The sequence below is a fragment of the Saccopteryx bilineata genome, chromosome 1 (assembly GCF_036850765.1).
Source record: "Saccopteryx bilineata isolate mSacBil1 chromosome 1, mSacBil1_pri_phased_curated, whole genome shotgun sequence".
In the NCBI taxonomy this organism is placed as follows: Eukaryota; Metazoa; Chordata; class Mammalia; order Chiroptera; family Emballonuridae; genus Saccopteryx; species Saccopteryx bilineata.
Genome location: NC_089490.1, coordinates 367227508 through 367250858, shown reverse-complemented (window position 1 = coordinate 367250858; position 23351 = coordinate 367227508). Strand labels below are relative to the sequence as shown.

The 23351-nt window shown below is 49.2% G+C and overlaps 1 protein-coding gene across 1 annotated transcript in view; it reads right to left on the bottom strand.

Annotated features, from left to right (window-relative positions):
• SLC6A5 (solute carrier family 6 member 5) overlaps window positions 1-23351 on the bottom strand; it is a 51152-nt gene that overhangs the window by 8850 nt on the left and 18951 nt on the right. The window contains exons 7-12 of the mRNA XM_066253865.1: window positions 22383-22515; window positions 15461-15595; window positions 13643-13746; window positions 11916-12040; window positions 1678-1790; window positions 793-924 (exon numbers count right to left, since the gene is read on the bottom strand). Of these exons, the coding sequence (XP_066109962.1) occupies window positions 793-924; window positions 1678-1790; window positions 11916-12040; window positions 13643-13746; window positions 15461-15595; window positions 22383-22515 (742 nt within the window). The remainder of the gene's footprint in view (window positions 1-792; window positions 925-1677; window positions 1791-11915; window positions 12041-13642; window positions 13747-15460; window positions 15596-22382; window positions 22516-23351) is intronic.

Sequence of the window (23351 nt, the reverse complement as noted above, 5' to 3'; positions counted from 1 at the left end):
GGAGTCAAAGGGTCTGCCCTCCCACAGCCGACCCAGTATGCAGCTGGGGGCTTGCCGCGTTAGCAAAGCAGTCCCTCACGAGACTCTGAGCCAATCAACAGGAGCACAGAAAATGACCTAACATCTTACTCTTAAAAGGCAAAGACCAGCATCTAAAGATGTGTCAGTGAGAGCAGCCAAATTGCTTTGCTTTTAGCCTTAAGCAATAGGTGATCATTTGTACCCCTGTTGCGTTTGATTGACCTTCCTATGACCTCGAGGTGTTTCTGGGCGTTCCCCATGCATCACCCTGCGTCTTTACTTCACTCTGTGAGTCCCTCTACAACCAGTGAGGCTGAAGGACTAGTTCATTCTACAGATGAAGAAACTAAAGCCCAAAGGACGACTTGCTCAAGGTCATGCAGAGAGCAAAAGCAGTCCATATACTGAGTGAGCTAACACTCGATTTACCAAGACACTCAGGACTCAAAGGAACTCAAACGGTGATGAGCTCTTGTTTATAATGAACAAGCAACTGGAAATTTCTCTGGTCATTACATTTGGATTTTCCTGTTCTCTGAAAGTAGGACACACCTGCCTCGTTGGCTCAGAAAGGCAACATCTCAATTACGAAGACACTGGAAGTACCACTAGTAGCCAAGGTGACATATTTCCCTCTGTGGTCAGAGTCCCTAATGGACTGGTGCCATGCACACGGAAGTGGCGGTGACTTGGCTGTTGTGAGGAGGTCTGAGAGCAAGGGGTTGAAGGGTAAGTAGCCATCGGGTCCCCCTCTGCCCCAACCCAACTTACCTGAGTGATCATTGGAAAGCCCATGATGAAGAAACAAACGCAGCACCCCAGAGTAAAGACCGGCTTGTGTGTGCGCAGGTACTTGGGGAACTCGTCTGAGATGGAGGTCACTATGGTCTCAATGGTGGCAAACTGGAATGGTGCCAGGGAGAGGGCGTCTGAGACAGACCACACCACCGGGAGGCTCCCAGAAGCCCTCTGTTTCCCGCCAGGGAAAGCGGTATCGGTACGAAGCTTGGTCTTCAGGATGGCACTCCCTCGAGGGGCCTACGAGCTCATGCTGAGGTCCAGCCCACAAGGCCAGTGAGGGGACTCCAAGCTGGATCTGAGTCTTAGAAACTGTGTCGCCAGCCCCCTAGAGCCTGCACTCATCCTCCCCGTCAGGATACCTGAAGCTTCACTTTGTGTTCAGGAGATGGAAATTCCTCTCCCCCAGTTTACCTGCATTCGGTCTTCTGCTTGAGGAAACACCGTCTCTGCACCGGAGTACTAACCCCTACGCTCCTGTCAGCATGATCTGTCCTGGTCTAAGCCTCTCAGCAATTTCCCAGAAACTGACTCCATCGTATTCTCCCTTATCCAGCCCCACCGAATTTGCTTTGCCAAAAATGACACCAAAGCGGAAAATTCATGGGCTAGAACTTGCACAGGAAGTGGAGCAAGGAATAAAGGAAGAGAGGACCCCTCTTTGGCACCATCACCTGAGTCACCCACAGATACAAGGTCCTCCTGAGCCCCGGACAGGTACCTCACATCTCTACACTGCTCAAGGGGAAAACGCAGGTGCCGCTGAAGCCCAGCCCCCACTGCAGGCTGGATGTAGCACCCGGGAGAAGGGGGTCTTCAGAAGCAGCCTGGGCCAGGGATGGAAGGGGTCGGGCTCACCATAGTGTCAAGTCCCAGAGTGAGGAGCATCAGGAAAAAGATGATGGCCCAGAATGGAGAGAGGGGCAGCCTGGTTAAGGCTTCTGGGTAAACCACAAATGCGATGCCTGGCCCTGGAAAGAACAAGACAAATGATTGCAGACAGGCCCAGCTCCAGGCCCCCTCCTCCTGGAAGCCCACAAGAAGTCTACAGAGATCCTGAATTGTTACTTAGTATATGCCGCTCCCACTGTTTTTTGGTTGGTTGTTTGTTTTGTGTTTTTGCTCATTTCTACCCATTTCCCCATTTGGACCTCTAGCTCCCTGAAGGGAAGGACCAGGAAATTAGGTCCAGATCTTGCAGAACGCAGAGGAGAGGCTCAAAAACAGTGCCAAGACAGAGACTCGGACGCCCAGGCCAGGCTGCATCCCATGAAAATAACACAAACACCCCATCTTTGCACCAATGAGTTGGGGAAGAATATAATAATTATTCTCTAGAATAGTGATACTCAGCAAGGGGTGATTCTGCCCCTCAGAGGACACTTGACAATGTCTGGAGACATTTTTGATGTTCACAACTGGGAAGACGGGGGAGGATTACTGGCACCTCGTGAGCTTGGACCAGGGGTACTCCTCAGCATCCTTCACTGCATGGGACAGTCCCCACCAGATAGAATTATCTGACCCAAACGTCAGTAGTGCTAAGGCTGAGAACCCTGCTCTTAGGTGAGACAATGCCCAGAACGACATCATTTACCTCTTTAACTACCCTTCCTCCTACTCACGCCTCCAGGAGAAGCCATTTACATAGAACAGAAATCCATCGAAAACACTTCTTGGATCTTGCCCTACAAAGGCTTGGTAAAGATGGGGCTATGTCAGAATGGGAATTAACTGGGGGAGAGGGGATGGTGGAGCACAGTGTAAGGGTTAAGGAAGTTTGGGTTCTAATGGTCAGACAGATCTGCGTCCAAATTCACACTCCATGACTTACCAGCTGTGCCACCCTAGACCAGTAATCTAATTCCTGTGAGCTTCAATTTTGCCCATCCGTACAATGGGGATAACAAAAGCACCTCACCAGGTGGTTATGAGGATCAGATGAGAAAATGCAGGCAAAGCACTGAGACCAATGACTTACTCATTACCAGCACTCACAGAATATTAGCTTCTACTGTGAGTGAACAATGAACTCGGAAGTTAGCAGTCCTGATTCAGCCTGAGTATGGTTTTGGTGGAGGAGGTCTGAGCTGCAGTTTTCTCTGCCATCATAAAGCCTGCCTGCAGTTCCTGTCTGCCTCACGTCCTCACTGGGAGACCGCTGTATCCCAAAGCGGCTAAGGATCAGCGGTTGTGAATGTGCTTGTCCGTAGAAAACTGAATGGTAATGGGCAGGGACATGAATGCCAGGATAATACACGGCCCACACACATCAAGAAACCAGACATCATAGCACCTGGACGTTTTACAGCTCAAGCATTAGGGCACTTTTTAAACTAGAATTTATCAGGCTGCTTGTTCCTGACGTTGCCAAGGGCCTTGGGGTATTTAAAGTATAGAGCCTCACACGCCTTAGATACCCCTTCCCCACTGCACGCATTTGTTGAACACACAGTAGAGCCCAGTGGGCTCCCTACGTGAACCATAAAGGAAAAGTCTGTATTAAACTACCGTTCGAAATGGGTCTCAAATGCAGAACAGTGAGGAAGGCGGTCAGTGCTCTGCCAGCCGTCGGGCCCATAAAGTGGACCAGAGGTCCTGAAATGGCCACCACCGGAAAACTTCAGCTGATTGCTTTAACAGAATTCAGCCCTTTGGGTTCTACTGCTCTTCCAGGGTGAAAATGACCTCAAAATGCATGGCCTGCTTCCATCTCAGCAGCCTCCCCTCAGTACACAGGGGAAGGCAGCCTTGTCAGCCAACTCTGTTCATCCGAGATGGCTGGGGAGTGGGCTTTTTATATTATTGTGTAGCATTCAGATATTTCTTCTCACAAGATGGGGTGTCTGAGCCACAGAGGAGCTGTCCCCCAGATGAGGTCCCTCTGTCAGGCAGAGGCCCCCTCCTCTGAACAGAGGTCCCTCCTTCGGACAGAGGCCCAGCGCCATCTCTCCACTCCCACTGGGGGGCAGCACGGCCCAGCGGTGGGGTGCAGGCTCCATCCCCCCGGCCGTGGACTGGAAAACGGGCGCTGCCTCTTACCAGCTGTGCGACCTTAGGTGAGACTTGTTCTCTCTGCACAAACCTCAGTTTCCTTCTCCGTACCATGGAGGTACTAGTACCCACCCTCATCCAGTTTCTGTGAACACTAAAGGTGTTGATACAAATAAAGAGGTCAGAGCAATGCCTGGAGACAGTGAGAACGTGGCAAGCATGTACTCTTCCTGTGAGAGGGAATCAGAGGGACTCTGCATGCCAGCAACGTGGGCAGACCCCCAGAGGCCTAGAGTGACAGCAATCTTTACCCTAGAGCAGTGGTCGGCAAACTCCTGAGTCAACAGAGCCAAATATCAACAGGACAACGATTGAAATTTCTTTTGAGAGCCAAATTTTTTAAACTTAAACTATATATGTAGGTACATTCCTTATCGAGGTAGCGCCCACAGGTAGTATTTTGTGGAAGAGCCGCATGTGGCTCGCGAGCCACAGTTTGCCGACCACTGTAGAGAGTCACTGAACACACAGCCAGGGGCGCAGGTCAACACAATATGTCGAAAGCCGCAGCACACAGGGAGTGGTCACTCTGCTGTGAAACCTATTACAAACGGATAAGTTCTCAGAAGATACACCTGAACCCTTGTGCCTTTGGGCAGAAGAGTTGGCATCCAAGTGATAGACAGATGGTCGGATGGTCAGGCCTGTTGGAGAGTGTTCACTCTGATTAGCAAAGTCTCTAAAGGATTAGGGGGCGAGGGAACCGAGGCAGTGCTTCCTGGTAGTCAGGTCACAGGACAGTTACCACTAGAGTTGGCAACTCTAAATACAATATGCACATGTGTGTCCATTTACTCTGGTCTCACCCAGGCTTCCCGTGGTTGAGTGAGCATCTTGGTGGGGCTTGAGGTCGAATTCTGACCATGAGTCACCGCTCCTCCGGTAGCCATGGGTATGCTGATAAAAGATTGGCTGTCCGGGAAGCTGCTTTTCTGGAGCAGATGCTATAAAAGGCCATGTCCCCTTTCCTGCGCTCATTGTAAAGAGAGGACAGCTTGGTCTCATTACCAATCCCACCCTAAGCCCCCCAAACTGTGGTATGGCTGATATTTGGGGTAGTGACTATGACAAAATGCCCCCCTTAAAAGGGAGCCGAGAACTGGTCAGTTCCTAGAACTACACAATCTTCCTAGCCTGAGCCACGAAGAAGTGGAGAACCTAAATAGACCTATGAGCAGGGAGGAAATAGAAACAACTATCAAACACTTCTCCCAAAACAAAAAGCCAGGACCAGACAGCTACACTAGTGAATTCTACCAAATATTCAAAGAAAATTTGGTACGTATCCTCTCAAAGTCTTCCAAGAAACAGAAGAAGCAATACTCTAACACATTTCATGAGGCCAGCATAACCCTGATACCAAAACCTGACACGGACAACACAAAAAAGAAAACTACAGACCAATATCTCTAATGACTGCAGATGCAGAAATTCTAAACAAAATTATAGCAAATCAAATACAATAACACACGAAAAAAATTATACATCACGATAAGTGGGACTCAATCCAGGAGCACAAGGATGACTCAACACATGTAAATTGATCAACATAATACACCACATCCACAAAACAAAAAACAAAAAACATATGATCCTATCAATAGATGCAGAAAAGGCATTTGATAAGATACAACATTCATTTATGTTTAAAACACTCAATAAAATGGGTATAGAACGAAAGTACCTCAACATAATAAAGGCCATATGTGACAAACCGTCAGCTAATATCATACTAAATGGTGAAAAATGAAGGCTTTTCCTCTAAAATCAGGAATAAGGCAAGGCTGCCCACTCTCCACTTTAATATAGTTCTGGAAGTTTTAGCCAGAGCATCAGGCAAGAGAAAAAATAAAAGGCATCCATATTGGGAAAGAAGAAGTAAAAGTATCACATTTTGAAGATGACATGATTCTGTATATAGAAAACCCCAAAGACTATACCAAAAAACTATTAGAAACAATAAACAAATACAGTAAAGTCACAGGATACAAAATCAATATACAAAAGTCTATTGCTTTCTTATATGCCAACAGTAAAACTTCAGAAAATGAATTGAAAAAAACAATTCCTTTCACAATTGCAACAATAACGAAAAATACCTAGGAATAAACTTAACAAAGGATGTGAAGAATCTATATACTGAAAACTACAAAGAATTATTAAAAGAAATTGAAAAAGACAAAATGAAATGGAAAAATATTCCACGTTCATGGACTAGAAGAATCAACATAGTTAAAATGAGCATATTACCCAAAGCAACATATAAATTTAATAAAATCCTCATTAAAATCCCACTGTCATTTTTTTAGCGAGAGAGACAGAAACAGAGAGACAGAGGGAGGGATAGATAGAGACAGACAGATAGGAAGGGAGAGAGATGAAAAGCATCGATTCTTCATTGCAGCACCTTATTTGTTCATTGATTGCTTTCTCATACATGCCTTTACCAGGGACCTCCAGCTGAGCCAGTGACTCCTTGCTCAAGCCAGCAACTTTGGGCTCAAGTCAGTGACCATGGGGCCATGTCTATGATCCCACACTCAAACCAGGGACCCCATGCTCAAGCCGGATGAGCCCGTGCTCAAGAAGCAACCTTGGGGTTTTGAATATGGGTCCTCTGCACCCCAGGCTGATGCTCTATCCACTATGCCACCACCTGGTCAGGCCTCAATGTCAATTTTAAAGAAATAGAACAAAAAACATCAGGTTTGTACAGAACCATAAAAGACCCCGAATAGCCAAAGCAATACTGAAGAGAAAAAATAGAAACAGGGGTATCACACTACCTGACTTCAAATTATACTATAGAGCCACGAATCAAAACAGCGTTGTATTGGCAAAAAAAAATCTAAAAAACAAACAAACAAATAAAAACAGACATACAGACCAATGGAACAGAATCAAGAGCCCAGAAATAAAACCACATATATATGGACAAAAAATCTATGAGAAAAGAGCCAAAAATACAAAATGGAGAAAGCCTCTTTAATAAGTGGTGCTGGGGAAATTCAAAGCCACATGCAAAAGAATAGAACTTGACTATCATTGTCCCCATGCACAAAAATTAATTCAAAATGGATCAAAGACCTAAATATAAGATCTGAAACAATAAATTACATAGAATAAAACATAGGTACTAAGTTTATGGACTTTGGCCATAGAGAACCTTTTATGAATTTAACCCTAAAGGCAAGGGAAGCAAAGGCAACAAAAATAAATGGGACTATAGCGAACTAAAAGTTTCTGCACAGCAACAGAAACCAACTACAAAACAGAAAAGCAGCCAATGGCTCAGGTCAGTTGTCTCAGTGGTAGAGCATTGGCCCAGTGTATAGATGTCCCGGGTTTGATTCGCAGTCAGGGCACACAGGAAAGGTGACCATCTGCTTTTCTACTCCTCCTCCCCCCACCCCCGCTTTTCTCCTCCTGCAGTCATGGCTTGAATGGTTCGAGTGTATTGGCCCCAGACCAGGGGTCCCCAAACTTTTTACACAGGGGGCCAGTTCACTGTCCCTCAGACGGTTGGAGGGCCAGACTATAAAAAAAATTATGAACAAATCCCCATGCACACTGCAGATATCTTATTTTAAAATAAAAAACCAAAACGAGAACAAATACAATATTTAAAATAAAGAACAAGTAAATTTAAATCAACAAACTAACCAGTATTTCAATGGGAACTATGCTCCTCTCACTGACCACCAATGAAAGAGGTGCCCCTTCCGGAAGTGCTGCAAGGGCCGGATAAATGGCCTCAGGGGGCTGCATGTGGCCCACGGGCCGTAGTTTGGGGACCCCTGCCCCAGACACTGAGGACAGCTCTGTGGAGCCTCTAACCTCAGTTGCTAAAAATAGCTTGCTTGCAAGCATGCCCCTAGAAGGGCAGAGCATTGGCCCCAGATGAGGGTTGCCATATAGATGCAGGAGCCTGTCTCTCTGTCTCACCTCTTCTCACTTGGAAAAGGAAGAAAAAAAAATAGGAAAAAAATGGCAGCCTACCAAATGGGAGATGATATTCACAAACAACAGCTCTGATAAGGGGTTCATATCCAAAATATATAAAGAACTCACAAAGTTCAACAAGAAACAAGCAAACGATCCAATTAAAAAATGGGGAGAGCACCTGACCAGGCAGTGGCGCAGTGGATAGAGCGTCGGACTGGGATGCAGAGGACCCAGGTTTGAGACCCCGAGGTCGCCAGCTTGAGCGCGGGCTCATCTGGTTTGAGCAAAAAGCTCACCAGCTTGGACCCAAGGTCACTGGCTCGAGCAAGGGGTCACTCAGTCTACTGAAGGCCCGTGGTCAAGGCACATATGAGAAAGCAATCAATGAACAACTAAGGTGTCGCAACGAGAAACTGATAATTGATGCTTCTCATCTCTCTCTGTTCCTGTCTGTCTGTCCCTATCTATCCCTCTCTCTGACTCTCTCTTTCTGTCCTTGTAAAGAAAAAAAAATGGGGAGAGGGTCCTGGCTGGTTGCTCAGTGTATTAGAACATTGGCCTGGGACATGGACATCCTGGGTTCGACTCCTGATCAGGGCACACAAAAGAGGTGACCATCTGCTTCTCTCCCCCTCCCTCTTCTACTTCTCTCCCTTTTCACCTCCCACAGCCAGTGGCTCAACTGGTGTGAGCTTCACCCTGGGTACTGATAGCTCCATTCGTCTGAGCATCAGCCTTAGGCACTAAAATTAGCTTGGTTGATTTGAGCCATCAGCCCCAGACAAAGGTTGCCAATTGGATCCCATTTGGGGGCACATGTGGAGTCTATCTCACTATCTCCCCTCCTCTCACTTAAAAAATAAATGTGGAGACAACCTAAACAGACAATTCTTCCAAGAAGACATACAAAAGGCCAACAGATATATGAAAAGATGCTCATCTTCACTAGCTATTAGAGACATGTAAATCAAAACTACAATGAGATACGACCTTACACCTGTTAGATTGGCTGTTATCAACAGGACAGGTAATAACAAGTGTTGGAGAGACTGTGGGGGAAAAGGAGCCCTCATTCACTCTCAGTCAAAATGTAAACTGGTACAACCATTATGGAAAAAAAGTATTGTGGTTCTTCAAAAATTACGAATAGAACTACCATATGACCCAGCAATTCCTGTACTGCGTATCTACCCAAAGAACTCAAAAACATTGGTACACAGAGACACATGCAGCCCCCATGTTCATTGTAGCATTGTTCACAGTGGCCAAGACACGGAAACAACCAAAGTGTCCCTCGACAGAGGATTGGATAAAGATGCAGTACATGTATACAATGGAATACTACTCAGCCATAAGAAATGATGACATATTACCATTTAAGGCAACATGGACAAACCTTGAGAATGTTATACTGAGCGCAATAAGTAAATTAGAAAAAGCTAAGAGCTGTATGATTTCACACATAGGCAGGACATAAAACTGAGACTCATGGACATAGATAAAAGTGAAGTGTTACCAGGGGGAGGGGTGGGGGAAGGGGAGTAAAGAGGGACAAAAACATGGTGATGGAAAATGGTTTGACCTTGGGTGATGGGCACACAACACAATCAACAGTTCAAATGCTATAGAGATGTTTACCTGAAACACATGTACTCTTATTGATCAGTCACCCCATTAAATTTAATTTCTTAATAAAAAATAAAAATAAATTTTAAAAAAAGAAGGGAGGCAAAAGCAAGATAGAGTGTTATTAGGTATTAAAGAAAACCTGTTTTTGTCTAACGACCGAACCATAGTTACTAATGCCGGGTCATCAGAACCATACCTCATGCCTCGACACCAAATTTGCCCAGTTAGGAGGGCGGAGGGTTGGCATTTACTGCTGCCTGGCCCCAAATCCCTGCCCTATATTCAACAGAACCTCCTCTGTACCGTAGAAGTCAGACAAGCCTGCAAATCATATACAGAACTACATGCAAACTCAGAACAGCAGGGCTAACTGCCCCACAGGGTCCAGGAGAAGTCTTCGTGGGTCCAGCCCCCTCGGCTGTGGGGAGTGAAGCCCACTGTCCCTGTGCTGGCGACAGTGAGAAAGTACCTACTGTTAACACAACATGTCGGAACCTGTTAGAAGTGCTCTCCTCCCCGTTAAAATCAGAGGAAGTTAAAGCAGTCTAGAAAGGGCAATTGTCTGGTGCTTTTTATGTCAAGGAAAAGGAAAATCCCGTTAGGGCTTGAGCGACATGTGCCCGCAAATACCCTTCCTGGGGCAGAGAAGAGCTCAGATGTGTTGATTAATGTGGCATGGCCACTGGTTCACAAGGAACAGAATAATGTCACAAAAATAACAAGACACCTCAGCTCTGCTAGAAAGTGGGGCAGGACCCTACCTGCTCGGCTCCTCTGCTGGAAGGGAATGAGGACAGCTGGGGTGGCGCGGGCACCCCTGACGACAGAGCCTTCTCCCTTCTCTCATTCTCTCCCTGCTCTTCAGGGACCAGGATTTCCCACGGGGGAGAGGCGCTGGCCCAGCCCCTCTAATTCAGGGTTCTGCTGCAGAACCAAACCTCCCTGGGGTTCCACAGGCTCTTCCGGGGGAGATAATTACCCCCCACACACACACACACACAACATGCTGGCGCTTTAACCCTTCGAGGCCCGCAGAGTACCATCAGCGCCACTGAAGCACTACTTAGTTTTCTTTGGGGAGCGGGGAGAGACCCGGCATCCCACCAAGAAGGTGTCACTTCTAGGTCTTACTTCTCTCACGTGCCGGCACCGGAGTCACTCTCTGAGAACCGCACTGAGCTGCTCTGGGTGCTCCGGGGCACACAGTCACGTCCTTACCGCCCCTGGCACGGTCCCCACACTGAGGCATCCCCAAAGCTCAACCAGAGAATGATCATAATGATAGGTGACAGCCGCCAGGAAACCCCTCGATCCCCAAACCCTACCCAACACCCAAATTCTTGGGAAGGCAGGCTGGGTAGAAATCAAAAGTTAAATAAAAATATTAAACACACTCTGCAAAACACTATGCTAGAAATACGGATGAAATGAGATAAACGACAGCTCTCGGCAGACTCGGAAGGGCCACACAATGTGAGCCATGAACACAGGGGGTGATGCTAGTAAACATTTATCCTACATCCGTCCCCCGCCACCATCCAACCTTTCTACCCACTGGAAAAAAGTGCAGGCCTGCCTTGCTGACTAAGCAGAAAGCCCTGAGCACACATGCTTGACCTAGCAGTCAGGGAAGCGCTTAGTCAGGAAAAGGCTGCTCTGAAGCCAGTGCTCTTGTGAAGCATTAGCGCTCAGTTTCTACAGCGCCTCTGCAAGGAATGCCATCCTGCAGCAGCTCGGTCCACTCGGCCCATGGGCTTGCCTAATGCAGGGGTAGGCAACCTTTTTATACCTACCGCCCACTTCTGTATCTCTGTTAGTAGTAAAATTTTCTAACCGCCCACCGGTTCCACAGTAATGGTGATTTATAAAGTAGGGAAGTAACTTTACTTTATAAAATGTATAAAGCAGAGTTACAGCAAGTTAAAGCACATAATAATAATTACTTACCAAGTACTTTATGTTGGATTTTCGCTAAGTTTGGCAGAATAAATCTTTCTAAAACAATTTACTATAGTGAAATCTATCTTTTTATTTATACTTTGGCTGCTCCGCTACTGCCCACCATGAAAGCTGGAGCGCCCACTAGTGGGCGGGAGGAACCAGGCTGACCACCCCTGGCATGGATCCTCTGCCCGCGCCTAGCAGGTGTAACAGGGCAGACCTTACTTAGGCTGGTTAGGCTGGCACCGAGTTAAGAGGGGAAAGGAAACGTGAAGCAAAGGTGAGGGAAGCAGCACAGGGGCTTTTTTTTTTTTCTTTTAGCAACCCCTCTGGCTAGGGACCAGCCAGCCCTACGCCTGCATGAGCTGCTACTGAGGACATATCTCTGTCCCTCCACAAAGGGGGACCCAGGCTGCCCCATCTCCCACCCTGTTCCAGAAGGCCAGCATCCCAGTCAAGCACACATTGTGACCTCGGGAGCTTGGAACCCGCCCTGCGATAGCAGGTGATGACTGACTACCCTGTACCTTGGTCCGCCACGTTCTCAATGTTGACCTTGCGCTCATTGGCCATGAAGCCGATGACCGAAAAGATGACGAAGCCGGCAAAGATGCTCGTGGCACTGTTGGTGCAGGTGACAATCAGAGTGTCCCTGGAGGAAGAGACAAGAGTTGGCTGTTAGATGGACATCTACAAGCCAAGCAGAGACATCTCAGAAGAAGTCAGCCCTGTCAACACCTTGATCTTGAACTTCCAGAACTGTGAGAAAATCCTGTTGTTTAGGTCACCCACTCTGTGGTATCTGTCAAGGCAGCTCTAGCAGATTAGTACAAAGGCTCTTTCCAGACCCTGTGCACACACCCTCTGTGCCGGACCTACATCTCTGTAACACTCAGTCCTACCCATTCCCGCCTCGAGCTACTTCTGCCACCTGTTGAAATTTGGCCCAGTCTAGATCTCACTCCGGCGAGGCAGTCCCAGCCATCTGAGGCCATGGCTTAGCTGTAATATTGTCTTCTTGGTTCACAAAAGATCCCACACATTATTAAAAATAATGAGAGCAACTGCTATTCACTGAGCACCTACTATGTATAAAATATTGCTCTGAAAACTTTGCATACATCATTTCTTACCACTCAATAAAATATAAACTGAAATTTATAGATGAGAAGACAGGCTCAGAGAAGTGATGTATCTTATCCACATCAGGGAGTGTTAGCAGATGGTAAAGTCATAACTCAAATGCAAGTCTGTCCATCCTTCCCTTTCCTCCTTTCCTCCTTTCCTTCCTTCTTTCCTTCCTTCCTTCCTTCCTCCCTTCCTTCCTTCCTTCCTTCCTTCCTTCCTTCCTTCCTTCCTTTCTTCCTTCCTTCCTTCCTTCTCCTTCCTTCCTTCCTTCCTTCCTTCCTTCCTTCCTTCCTTCTCCTTCCTTCCTTTCTTCCTTCCTTCCTTCCTTCCTTCCTTCTCCTTCCTTCCTTCCTTCCTTCCTTCCTTCCTTCCTTCCTTCCTTCCTTCCTTCCATCAGCTCCCCAAGAGAATCGGCCTTTTGTCCTGTGGCCCATCATAGACATATTTAACTTTCGGATACCATCTCCTGCAGAACTGGTCAGGTCTCTGGGGTTTCAGAGCCCCCCCGCAACATCAGAGTATCCAAATGTCGCCATCATCAGAATCACCCGAAGATCCTGTCTGGCGAGGCAGATTCCTGGGCCTGCCCCACCTCCAGACACTCTGATTAATAGATCTGGGGTTGGAGGGGGGGGACTCGAAGTTTGCATTTTTTTCAGCTTTGGACGACAAATAAAATTGTATCACATTTAAAGTGCACAATGTGATGATTTGATATCTGTATACATTGTGACAGCATCCCTAACCATCCAGTTAATTAACACATCCATCCCCAAGGTGTTCTTTCCTTGTAGGGGTCTCTAGAGGAATATTTACTGAATGACTAAAATGACCACACTTCAACAGTGCCTGCCATATGACTTAGACCCGTGAACTAGAAAGCTTACAAAACGGCTCTCCCAGGACACAGCTGGCTGCACAGCACCCCTAGAGCGGCTCAGTTCCACCCCCCACGTCAGAGTCGGCAGGACAGGTTGGGAGGCCGGCCACCAGAAGCCAGCAGCAAGGCCTTGGCAGGGGGCTTCACCTCAGGCAAAGTGAGGATGTAGCCTCAGTCCACTTTCCTGTCCCCAGATTCTATTCCCACCCACCAGCCACCTCTGGGACATGGAGGGCCACCACGCACCTGTAGCAGTTGTTGTGGAATTTGTTGTAAGAAGAGAGAGTGATCAGGCCCCCCCACGCAGCAGATAAGGAGAAGAAAATCTGAGTGGCAGCATCTTTCCACACCTGGCAGGCAAAGGGGAGAAGAGCAAGGTCACCGAAAGAGGGTCAGCACCCACGCAAGGGGAGTCTGCCGTCACCAACGCCACAGCATCTCCCCAGGCGAAGGCCGTCGGGGACGTGATGACTTCCGCACCAGTGTAAGTGAGAAATGCCATTTGTGCTGGAAGCCAGAGGGGCAGCGAATCACCTGGGAGAGTTCAACTCCACTCCGATCAAAGAGGAATTCAGTAAGCTACATAGACATTTCATCTTCTATTTCCTACCTCGGAAAGCCATGCAGAAGGGGGGAGCCCACTCTTTAGCTGCAATCACTCTCGAAAAACAGTTTGCAACAGCAAGATATACCCATGGATACAAAACAGAACGTTCCTATAGATTACAACTGCGATGAAAAGTCTGAATTCTATAGCCCCTCGTTTTAGTAGAGCAACCTCTGTGCCGGAGCAGAGTGGGTTTGATAGTACAACACTGCCTCTCGGTTCTCATGGTGATTTCTCGTAATTGTCCTCATAAAACTCCAGAAGGCCACTTAAAAGTGAGCTACCGATTTATATGATTTGTATAATGGACCGCCCATCATTTTTATAAATTAAATCCGTTTTAAAATTGTGCTTTACACATGCACAGAGGAAGTTTAAGTGGATGCTGGCAAAGACTGGGCCTGCCCCAGCACCCACTCTCCCACACCCCTTAGTTACAAAGTTGTTGTTTTATTTACAGGCAGCCATTCGTCCAGGTAAGGACCACCTCCCAACATCAAGGGGAGGTGTAGCTAGGAAAGGATGATCATACTGTTCAGCTTCTGGCCAATGATGTGAAGATCAAGTATGATGTGGGACTTCTGGGGTTTCTACACCTTTAAAGGGAGTGAGGGTACCTAACTCTACCCCGTTACTGACCCCTGTGGTGCCTAGAATGCTGATGTGATGGCTGGGGCTCCGGCAGCCCTATGGATGCTGAGGATGCTGGGGCAGAAAAACAGGAGCCTGGGCCCCTGATGACACCAGGGAGCCACCCAACCAGAGTTTCCTTGACTATCTACCATTGGGCTGCTTCAGTGCATGCAGGTGAAATAAACTTTTATCTTGTTTAAGTTGCATCTATCTGAGGATTTTTCCTTTATGTGCAAACTCACTCCAAGCTATGCATTCTTAACATATTCTAGAAAAGCATGTATTTCTTTAAGGTGAGAGAACTTCCTCATTGGGAGGTTTTAGGACTGGGAATTTTAGAGTAAGATGTGCCTGAATAGACAACACAGAGGAAGTGCAAGCACGTGCTGGCCCCAGATCAGCGGGCCAGAAGTACCCAAGTGTGTCTGAGCCCTTTAAAATAGAATAGCTTGTGCTTAGCCTAAGTGCTGTTCTTTTCCAACCAGCAAAACTTCATTTCCAACACACTATAATTAGGAACAGAGAAGTGGTGTGAGGTGGCCCGAAGCTATTAAAGGGATTTCATTCTTCATTTTGGCCTCTGGTGCCACCCTAGATGTAGGACAACTATTCCAGGAATCTGAAAAACCCCAGTTGCCCGCTTCTCATTAAAGATCTCCTGAGTGCAGACTGTGCCAAGATCAGCCGGACCTTGTGGGAGGGAACCGTGCACAGCCCCATGGAGGGAGGGCTGACCCCCGTCTGTCAATCAGCATCCCAGCGCAGGAACCACCCCTGTGTGCCCTCCCCCCACCTGCGGATCAGGAACAAAACCGTGAGCCCACCGTGGCGTCCGTGAGCTTCTCCCACTTGGGCGTGATGAAGTACCAAATCCCAGCGCCGGCTCCGGGCAGGGTGACCCCGCGGATGAGGAGGATCACGAGCACGACGTAGGGGAACGTGGCCGTGAAGTACACCACCTGGAAAACCACCGGACAAGGAACAGGGTTGAGTAGGCCCGCGGGACGTGCCTGAGGGGCAGCTGCAGGGTGGGGGGCCTGCCACCTGGATACAAGTGCCTGGTGCGAGGGCAGTCTGCCAACACCCTGAAGGCACTGGGACCAAAGGCAACTCCGAGGGACCCAAAAGTAAAGTCTGGGGGAGGACACTCGCTGTGGGGTGGGCCAGCCGCCAGTGCGCATGGCTCCTGAGACTGCACCCTGTCCCCCAATGGAGTGATAACTGCCTCCCTAACACCTACCCCGCCCTCTGCTTGAGGCCCCAAAGGCCAGAGTTGGAGATGAATTCTTTTAGCTCAAGCTTTCCATCCTTGTCTCTAACAGACACCCCAAGTGAGGCAGCTGGTGAGGTGTGAAGACCCTGATCCGAGAACCAGACACATTTAGGTTCCAGTGAAACGGCACCTCTGGCAGTGCGGAGCTACGAGGACTCGGACAGGCTCATAGGATTCCTGAGTCTCAGTTTCTGCATCTACAAACAGGGACAAGGATACCTTTCGCAAAAATAAGTAATTGTGAGGATCAAATGAATCCCCAGCATGGTGTCTGATTTTTAATAAATGGTCATTAAATACAATTAAGTTCAACAAGCATTTAGCAAGGACCTACGATGAATGGGGCATAGTGGCAGATACTAGATGCATGAAGAGGAAGGGACTCGTGACCTAGAAGACCCAGAGACAGCGTATGAACAATGGGCTAATGTTCCAGGGGCAGTCAACCTTTTTATACCGACCGTCTACTTCTGTATCTCTGGTAGTAGTAAAATTTTCTAACTGCCCACTGGTTCCACAGTAATGGTGATTTATAAAGTAGGGAAGTAACTTTATAAAATTTATAAAGCAGAGTTACAGCAAGTTAAAGTATATAATAATAATTACTTACCAAGTACTTTGTCAGATTTTCGCTAAGTTTGGCAGAATAAATCTTTATAAAACAACTTACTATAGTGAAATCTATCTTTTTATTTATACTTTGGTTGCTCCGCTACCGCCCACCATGAAAGCTGGAACGCCCCCTAGTGGGCGGTAGGGACCAGGTTGACTACCACTGGAACAGTACCCATAGGACACTGTGACGTCCAGCAGAGGGCACTGTGCTCAACCTTGGAGTTTACTGAAAGATTCAATGGAGACGACCATGAGCTGGGTCTGAGAGGCCCACGAGGTGAGGCACAGGGGAAGGTGAAGGAAGAAAGGGGCAGGCAGGTGTGCGAGGGCAAAGCTTTAATCACTGTTAGGACAAAATAGAGTTGAGAGTGATGGGGAGGTGGACACCAGAAACATGGGAGGAGACCATGTCATAGGAGGCCTGGGATGCCAGCCAAAGGACGCTCCTGGATTCTGGAGGACAAGGAGGGACCAGAGTCAAGAAACACTTGAGAAGTAATATCAGCAGAACCTGGGGACTATGGTCAGATAGGGATGGGGGTAGGTGGGAGGTATACTCCTTCCTTATCTGTCAAACCTGGGGATGAGAAAGGCTTGGGATCAAGACCTGGTAGTTGGAGAGAAAAGCAGGCTGTGAACACTCAGGCTCTATATACAGTCTCATGGTCTCATGGGCCGAAGTTCAAATCCCAGCTCCATCACTTACAAGCTGGGCTGCCTTAACAAGTGGCTTAACCTCTCAGAGTCTCAGTTTCCACACCTGCAAAGTGAAGATAACAACAGCATATCCCTCACTGGGTCCGTTGGAAGAATATATAGGACAATCCATTCAGAGTGGTACAGGCCCAAGGGCACTAGAGATAGAAGGGCCACTTCAGTCTTGACGAGGTCTTACCAGTCTTAGTAACACTGACAACCTTCAGTGTACAGGCCAGTTGCATCCCAAAAGTGCATTAAAAGACACTAGGATGCCCTGGCCATTGGCTTAGTGGATAGAGCATCGGTTCAGCATATGGACATTCCGGGTTTAATTCCCAGTCAGGGCACACAAGAGAAGTGACCATATGCTTCTCCTCCCCCCTACCCTTCTCTCTCTCTCTTCCCTTCTTGCAGTTAGTGGCTCAATTTGGTTCAAGCATTGGCCCCGGCACTGAGAATGGCTCAGCTGGTTCAAGCATGTTAGCCTCAGGTGCTAACAATAGCTCGATATTGCCTGACCTGTGGTGGCACAGTTGATAAAGCATTGACCTGGAATGCTGAAGTTGCTGGTTCAAAACCCTGGGCTTGCCTGGTCAAGGCACATATAGATCTGATGCTTCCCGCTCCTCCCCCTTTCTCTCTCTCTGTCTCTCTCTGCCCTCGCAAAAAATTAATTAATTAATTAATTTAATTAAATAAAAATAGCTCAATACCACGGTTCATTCGAGAACTGGCCCCAGACGGAGGTTGCCAGGCGGATCCCAGTTGCGGAGCATGCAGAAGTCTGTCTCACTATCTCCCTTCCTCTCACTTAAAAAAAAGAGAGAGAGAGACTAGGAAGGATGAGTTTAAGCTCTCATCCTGGCCACCAAACCCTCTCTGCTCAATGGGCTGGGTGAGAACAGCCAGCAGGGCGAACACTGTTGGTCAGAGCCACTCCATTCCCACCGGCAGTCTTCCATCCTGGGGCACCTGCCGCCTGGGAGGGAGCAGAGGCCCCACCATGCACTGGCTGCACCACTCCCGGGCCTGGCAAGGGAGCTCCAGAATGGCAGTGACTGGCAGGCACTGGGGTCTCAGAGGAGGAGGACCGATTTGGGGACTTGCAGGGGATGGGTTGGGGGTAAATTGGGGTTGAGATTAAGATCAAACACATAGGATCATTTCGTTAAGCACGTGGGGTATATCAGTAATCACAACAAAGACCCCTGCCTTTGAATCGCTTACATTCTAGCTAGGGAGACAGCCAGCCAGAAGCAGTCAAAACACCATCTGTGGCATACCAGACGGTGATGAGGGCACTGGGGAAAGGAAAAGTCGAGCAGAGTAAAGCGCATGGGGCGTGCAGGGGAGGACGCTGCGAAGCGGCCATATTACAATGTGCAGGCGGGAGGCCTCGCTGAGAAGCTAGCCAGGACTTGGAGGAAGTGCGAGTGAGCCAGCTGGAGTCTGGGAGAGCATTCGAGACAGAGGACACAGCTGGAGTGAAGCCCTAAGAAGGGACTGTGCCTGACTTCCAGGAACGGCAAGGAGGCCAGTGTGGCTGGGGCCGATCAGAGGCAGGAGAGGAAGTCGGCGTGGAGGGACAGACCCTGTAGAGCCGTGTGGGTCCTTTGTTCCGTGGGCAGCGGGAGCTGCTGCAGGAATCTGGGCAGAGTGACGGGAGCTCACATTTTGACCACCACCCGGTTGCTCTGTTGCAAGTAAGCCGCAGGGCGCAAGGGCAGAAGCAGGAACAGCTGTTAGGAGGCCACGGCTGCAATGCAGGCAAGGGAGGCGATGGGTCCAACCAGCGTGTTTCACAGGAGCTTGGAGAAATGGCCAGACACTGGACACATTTTGCAGGAAAAACCAACAGAGTTTCCTGACCGATTTAATGCGGAATGAAGGGTGGAGAGGGGGGAGGCAAGGATGACCGCAAAACTTTTTACCTCAGCAACTGAGAGGGTGGTGTTGCCACTAGCTGAAATGGGGCGGGCTGCAGGTTAAGGGAACATGAGGACTTATTTCTGCCTCTAATCCTAGTTACTCAGCAAGGCCAGACTCCTCTGTTCTAACCGCAGACCGGGGCTGGGCTGCTCTCCTTTTCTCTGCCCTGCTTCCTCTGCTGACCAGAGGCCCCTGCCCCCCACCCCAGGCCAGCAGTCCCCCTTGCTCCTTGCCCTGAAGGACTCGGACTGCTGGGGACTGTGGGACAGGGGCACCCTGCTGCCTCTGACTCCTGCCAGACCTGCTTCTCTCCTTCCTCCTAAGAACACCCTTCTACACGGACAGGATGAAACCCAAGGCATCTGACGTCTCAGGAGAAAACTGCCCGCCCCAGGTTGGCCCGACTGTCCTCCCAGCTGTGAGGCAGGGCTGGGGAGTGGAGATGCTACCGGGCAGGGCATGGCCTGCCTGATCTGACCCCACCCCACCAAGACAGCAGGGGCAGAGTGGTAACCATCTCCTGATTGCGTGGGGCTGGTGGGACAGGAGGAAGGAAGGAGACCAGGGAGAGGACATGACCTGGACAGCCAGCCGGCGGGAAGAAAACCCCAGCTCGGACACCAGTCTAACAGTCAAGTGAGACAGCTCTTCCCATTGGACTAGTGAAGACTGTTCAAACATGACCGTTTCTGCAGTGCCCTCTATGGACCAGCTATTAGTAGTCCCACTTTGCACAGAAGGAAACTGAGGCTGTGTCTCCCAAGGGGTTAACTATCTCACTCAAGGTCTCCTAGCTGGAGCCAAGATCCAAACTTGAAGCTTTCTAACTGCTATGTTTTTCCCATTAATGCTCCCTCTATGGGCCACACATCAGCAATGTGTATGAGGCAGGGCCAGGGTTAGGGAGAGAGCCAGTGAAGCGCTGAGAGCTTAAATTTTAAAGAGGCACCCACTCTCAGGGTCCAACCAGCACGGGAAGGACCCTGAGAGGGAGAGCCACTTTAAATTTCACACCCTACACACTAGCTGGCCTCACCTGAGTCTGGGCCCTGGCGGGTAGAATGATGCAATCACTTGCAAATAGTGATGTTGCTGAACTATTAAAAGGGCCCACAGTTGGGCTTATAAATCCTGGGGCTGCCTAAGTGTGAGCCAGGTACACGTGGAGGCTTTAGGCCAGCTAGTTCCGCTGTGCCGGGGAGCTCAGACGCACCTGTTCCAGTACGCACTGTCGGAAGGATTAAACTTGAACAGTAATGAATTACACCTGGCAGGAGTGACAATGACTGGTCGGTCTGAGCCTGCTGCCCTGACACCCAGCTGCATTCTCCTCACAGCGGGAGCCCTGGACAGGTGGTAAGGCCCCACCAGCCTGTGCTAGCTAATTAGGTCAGCTTTGTGTTGTTGCCATAGCTCTCAGGCGGAGAGACCCAGGTCAGACGGGCTGCATTTGACCTTCAGGCTGCCTGCTGGTCGCCCCTGCCTCTGGAATTCTAGCTGCTCAAACCCGGAGAGTGAGGTCTCACAGGAAGCAATGAGCCCGTCTTGTCTCCTAGGGCGCTGAGCAAGAGGAACTGAGTCTATGTCACTGCAGGAGGAGGACAGGGCACCGCAGTCCAAGCACCAAGGAGCCCATTATAATTATAATAAGATGCTTCAGCCACCCCTTCCGCAGGCTTCCAAACACTGCTCCGTGATTGGTCTGCACTCTCCAGGGCAGCATCACAATTTCTGGTCCCATTCCTTGTTTTTTTTCAAATGTTGATCATGGATCCCTGGTTGGCACCCTTTCTCAGTGAAGCAGAGAGACAAGTTAGCAGACCTGAAAGATAGACCTGCTCGGGGCTGCTCTAAAAGCCCCATTCCAGAAAGCCCGTAGAACAGGGGTCCCCAAACTTTTTACACAGGGGGCCAGTTCGCTGTTCCTCAGATCGTTGGCGGGCCGGACTATAAAAAAACTATGAACAACCCTGGCCGGTTGGCTCAGCGGTAGAGCGTTGGCCTGGCGTGCGGGGGACCCGGGTTCGATTCCCGGCCAGGGCACACAGGAGAAGCGCCCATTTGCTTCTCCACCCCCACCCCCTCCTTCCTCTCTGTCTCTCTCTTCCCCTCCCGCAGCCAAGGCTCCATTGGAGCAAAGATGGCCCGGGCGCTGGGGATGGCTCCTTGGCCTCTGCCCCAGGCGCTAGAGTGGCTCTGGTCGCGGCAGAGCGACGCCCCGGAGGGCCAGAGCATCGTCCCCTGGTGAGCAGCTTCGCCCCTGGTGGGCGTGCCGGATCCCAGTCGGGCGCATGTGGGAGTCTGTCTGACTGTCTCTCCCCGTTTCCAGCTTTAGAAAAAGTACAAAAAAAAAAACAAAAAAACTATGAACAAATCCCTGTGCACACTACACATATCTTATTTTAAAGTAAAAAAACAAAACGGGAACAAATACAATACTTAAAATAAAGAACAAGTAAATTTAAATCAACAAACTGACCAGTATTTCAATGGGAACTATGGGCCTGCTTTTGGCTAATGAGATGGTCAATGTGCTCCTCTCACTGACCACCAATGAAAGATGCCCCTTCCGGAAGTGCGACAGGGGCCGGATAAATGGCCTCCGGGGGCCGCATGCGGCCCGCAGGCAGTAGTTTGGGGACCCCTGCCGTAGAACCTAGCACCAAGGATTTAATTCTCAGTCAAGAGGAAGGAGTGGCTGTAACTCCTCCCTAAACCACCACAGAATAACAGAAACACGGTGACCCTTCTGGCAGCACCTAGTGTGCCCTGGGGTTTCCTGGACTCCTTGACTTCATGCCTTGGAACTGAGCCTCAGCTGGGCGTTCCATCATCTCCAGAGGGCCAGCCAAGCTATGGCTCAGCAGGAGTCATCAACTATTTGCTCGGCCAAGATCCCAGTGGCAGGATGGTCACCTGTTGGTGCTGGGGTCACGTGGGGGGGGGAAGAGCATTGGGTTGAAGGTTGAAAGAAGGGCATGAAAGGGCAGGCATGTGGTGCTCAGGGTTGAGAAGAAAGGAGTGTTTAATCCTTAAAACAGCCCTGAAGGAAAGGTGTTATTGTCCCATTTTACAGGCAGGAGTGAAGTCACACACCAAGGCTACTGAGGCCCAGAAACAGAACTGTGCCCACAGCTCCTGACTCTCTTTCCAGCGCTCTTTAGCCTCCTCAGGACACAGTCACCACTGGGTGCCTCAGAGCTTTCTTTTAAGTTAATACAAGTTCTTACTTTTCCTGAAGTCTTGATTCCTTTTGCCAGAGATGCATACACAATGACCCAAGCCAGGAAGAGGCAGAAGGCTAGAGGCCACCTGATCTCCCCAGGATATTCAATCCCTGCAGAAATCTTCAGCACGAAGTACCTGAGTGGGAAAGAGAAAGGAGGCGGCGGGGTGATGGTCTGCAGGCTTCGATCTCCCAGCAGAGCCCACAGCCTTGAACAAACTCCAGCAACCCCACCGTGCCCATCAGGGACCTGACCAGACCTGGGCTCCTGCCCACTGCCGTCTGCAGAGAGACCGACCAGATTGACCCAGCTCTTCGCTATGTGCTGGGAGGCCACTTATGGCCCCGGACAGGCTCCGAACAAGACTGTCAGCTCCACCGTCATTGGAGATGGCCCAGGAGAAGTGCAACAAATCCCACAGCACTGAGGTGGGGAGTACAGCCTCCCAACAGGCATTACCAACATTGATGTCTTTACAGAACCTCACATCACAAAGAAAAACCCTAAACTGTCGAGGATGACTTTTATTTCCTCTATCGTTCTACTCTCTTATAAGGATGTATTCTAATAATATTTGCATAATTTTAAATTTGAAAAATGAGTACAGGGTCATTATGCTAAATGACTAAAAATGCTGCTCTGCATTTTAGTTCAAGTCACACTGGGCACATCCCAAGGCTGAGACTGGCATGACAACAGGCTGTCTGGACTTTATTCAAGGACCATTATCAAAGACAGGTGCCAGCCGCAGACAGGGGGTGCTGCTGGTTATGTGCAGCAGCTGCTGATACCTGTGTACAAGCGGAAGAAGTCATGACCTGCCTGGCAACCACCACGTCCCTGGCAGGAACTTGTAGCCTGGCCGGAAGGTGGGCAAGCAGCCTCACTCCTGGGGATAGCGGGTAGTTGTAGGGGCAGTGAGATCTGATAAAGCTCAAACCATTCCTTTAACTCTGCAACAATCAAGTCCTG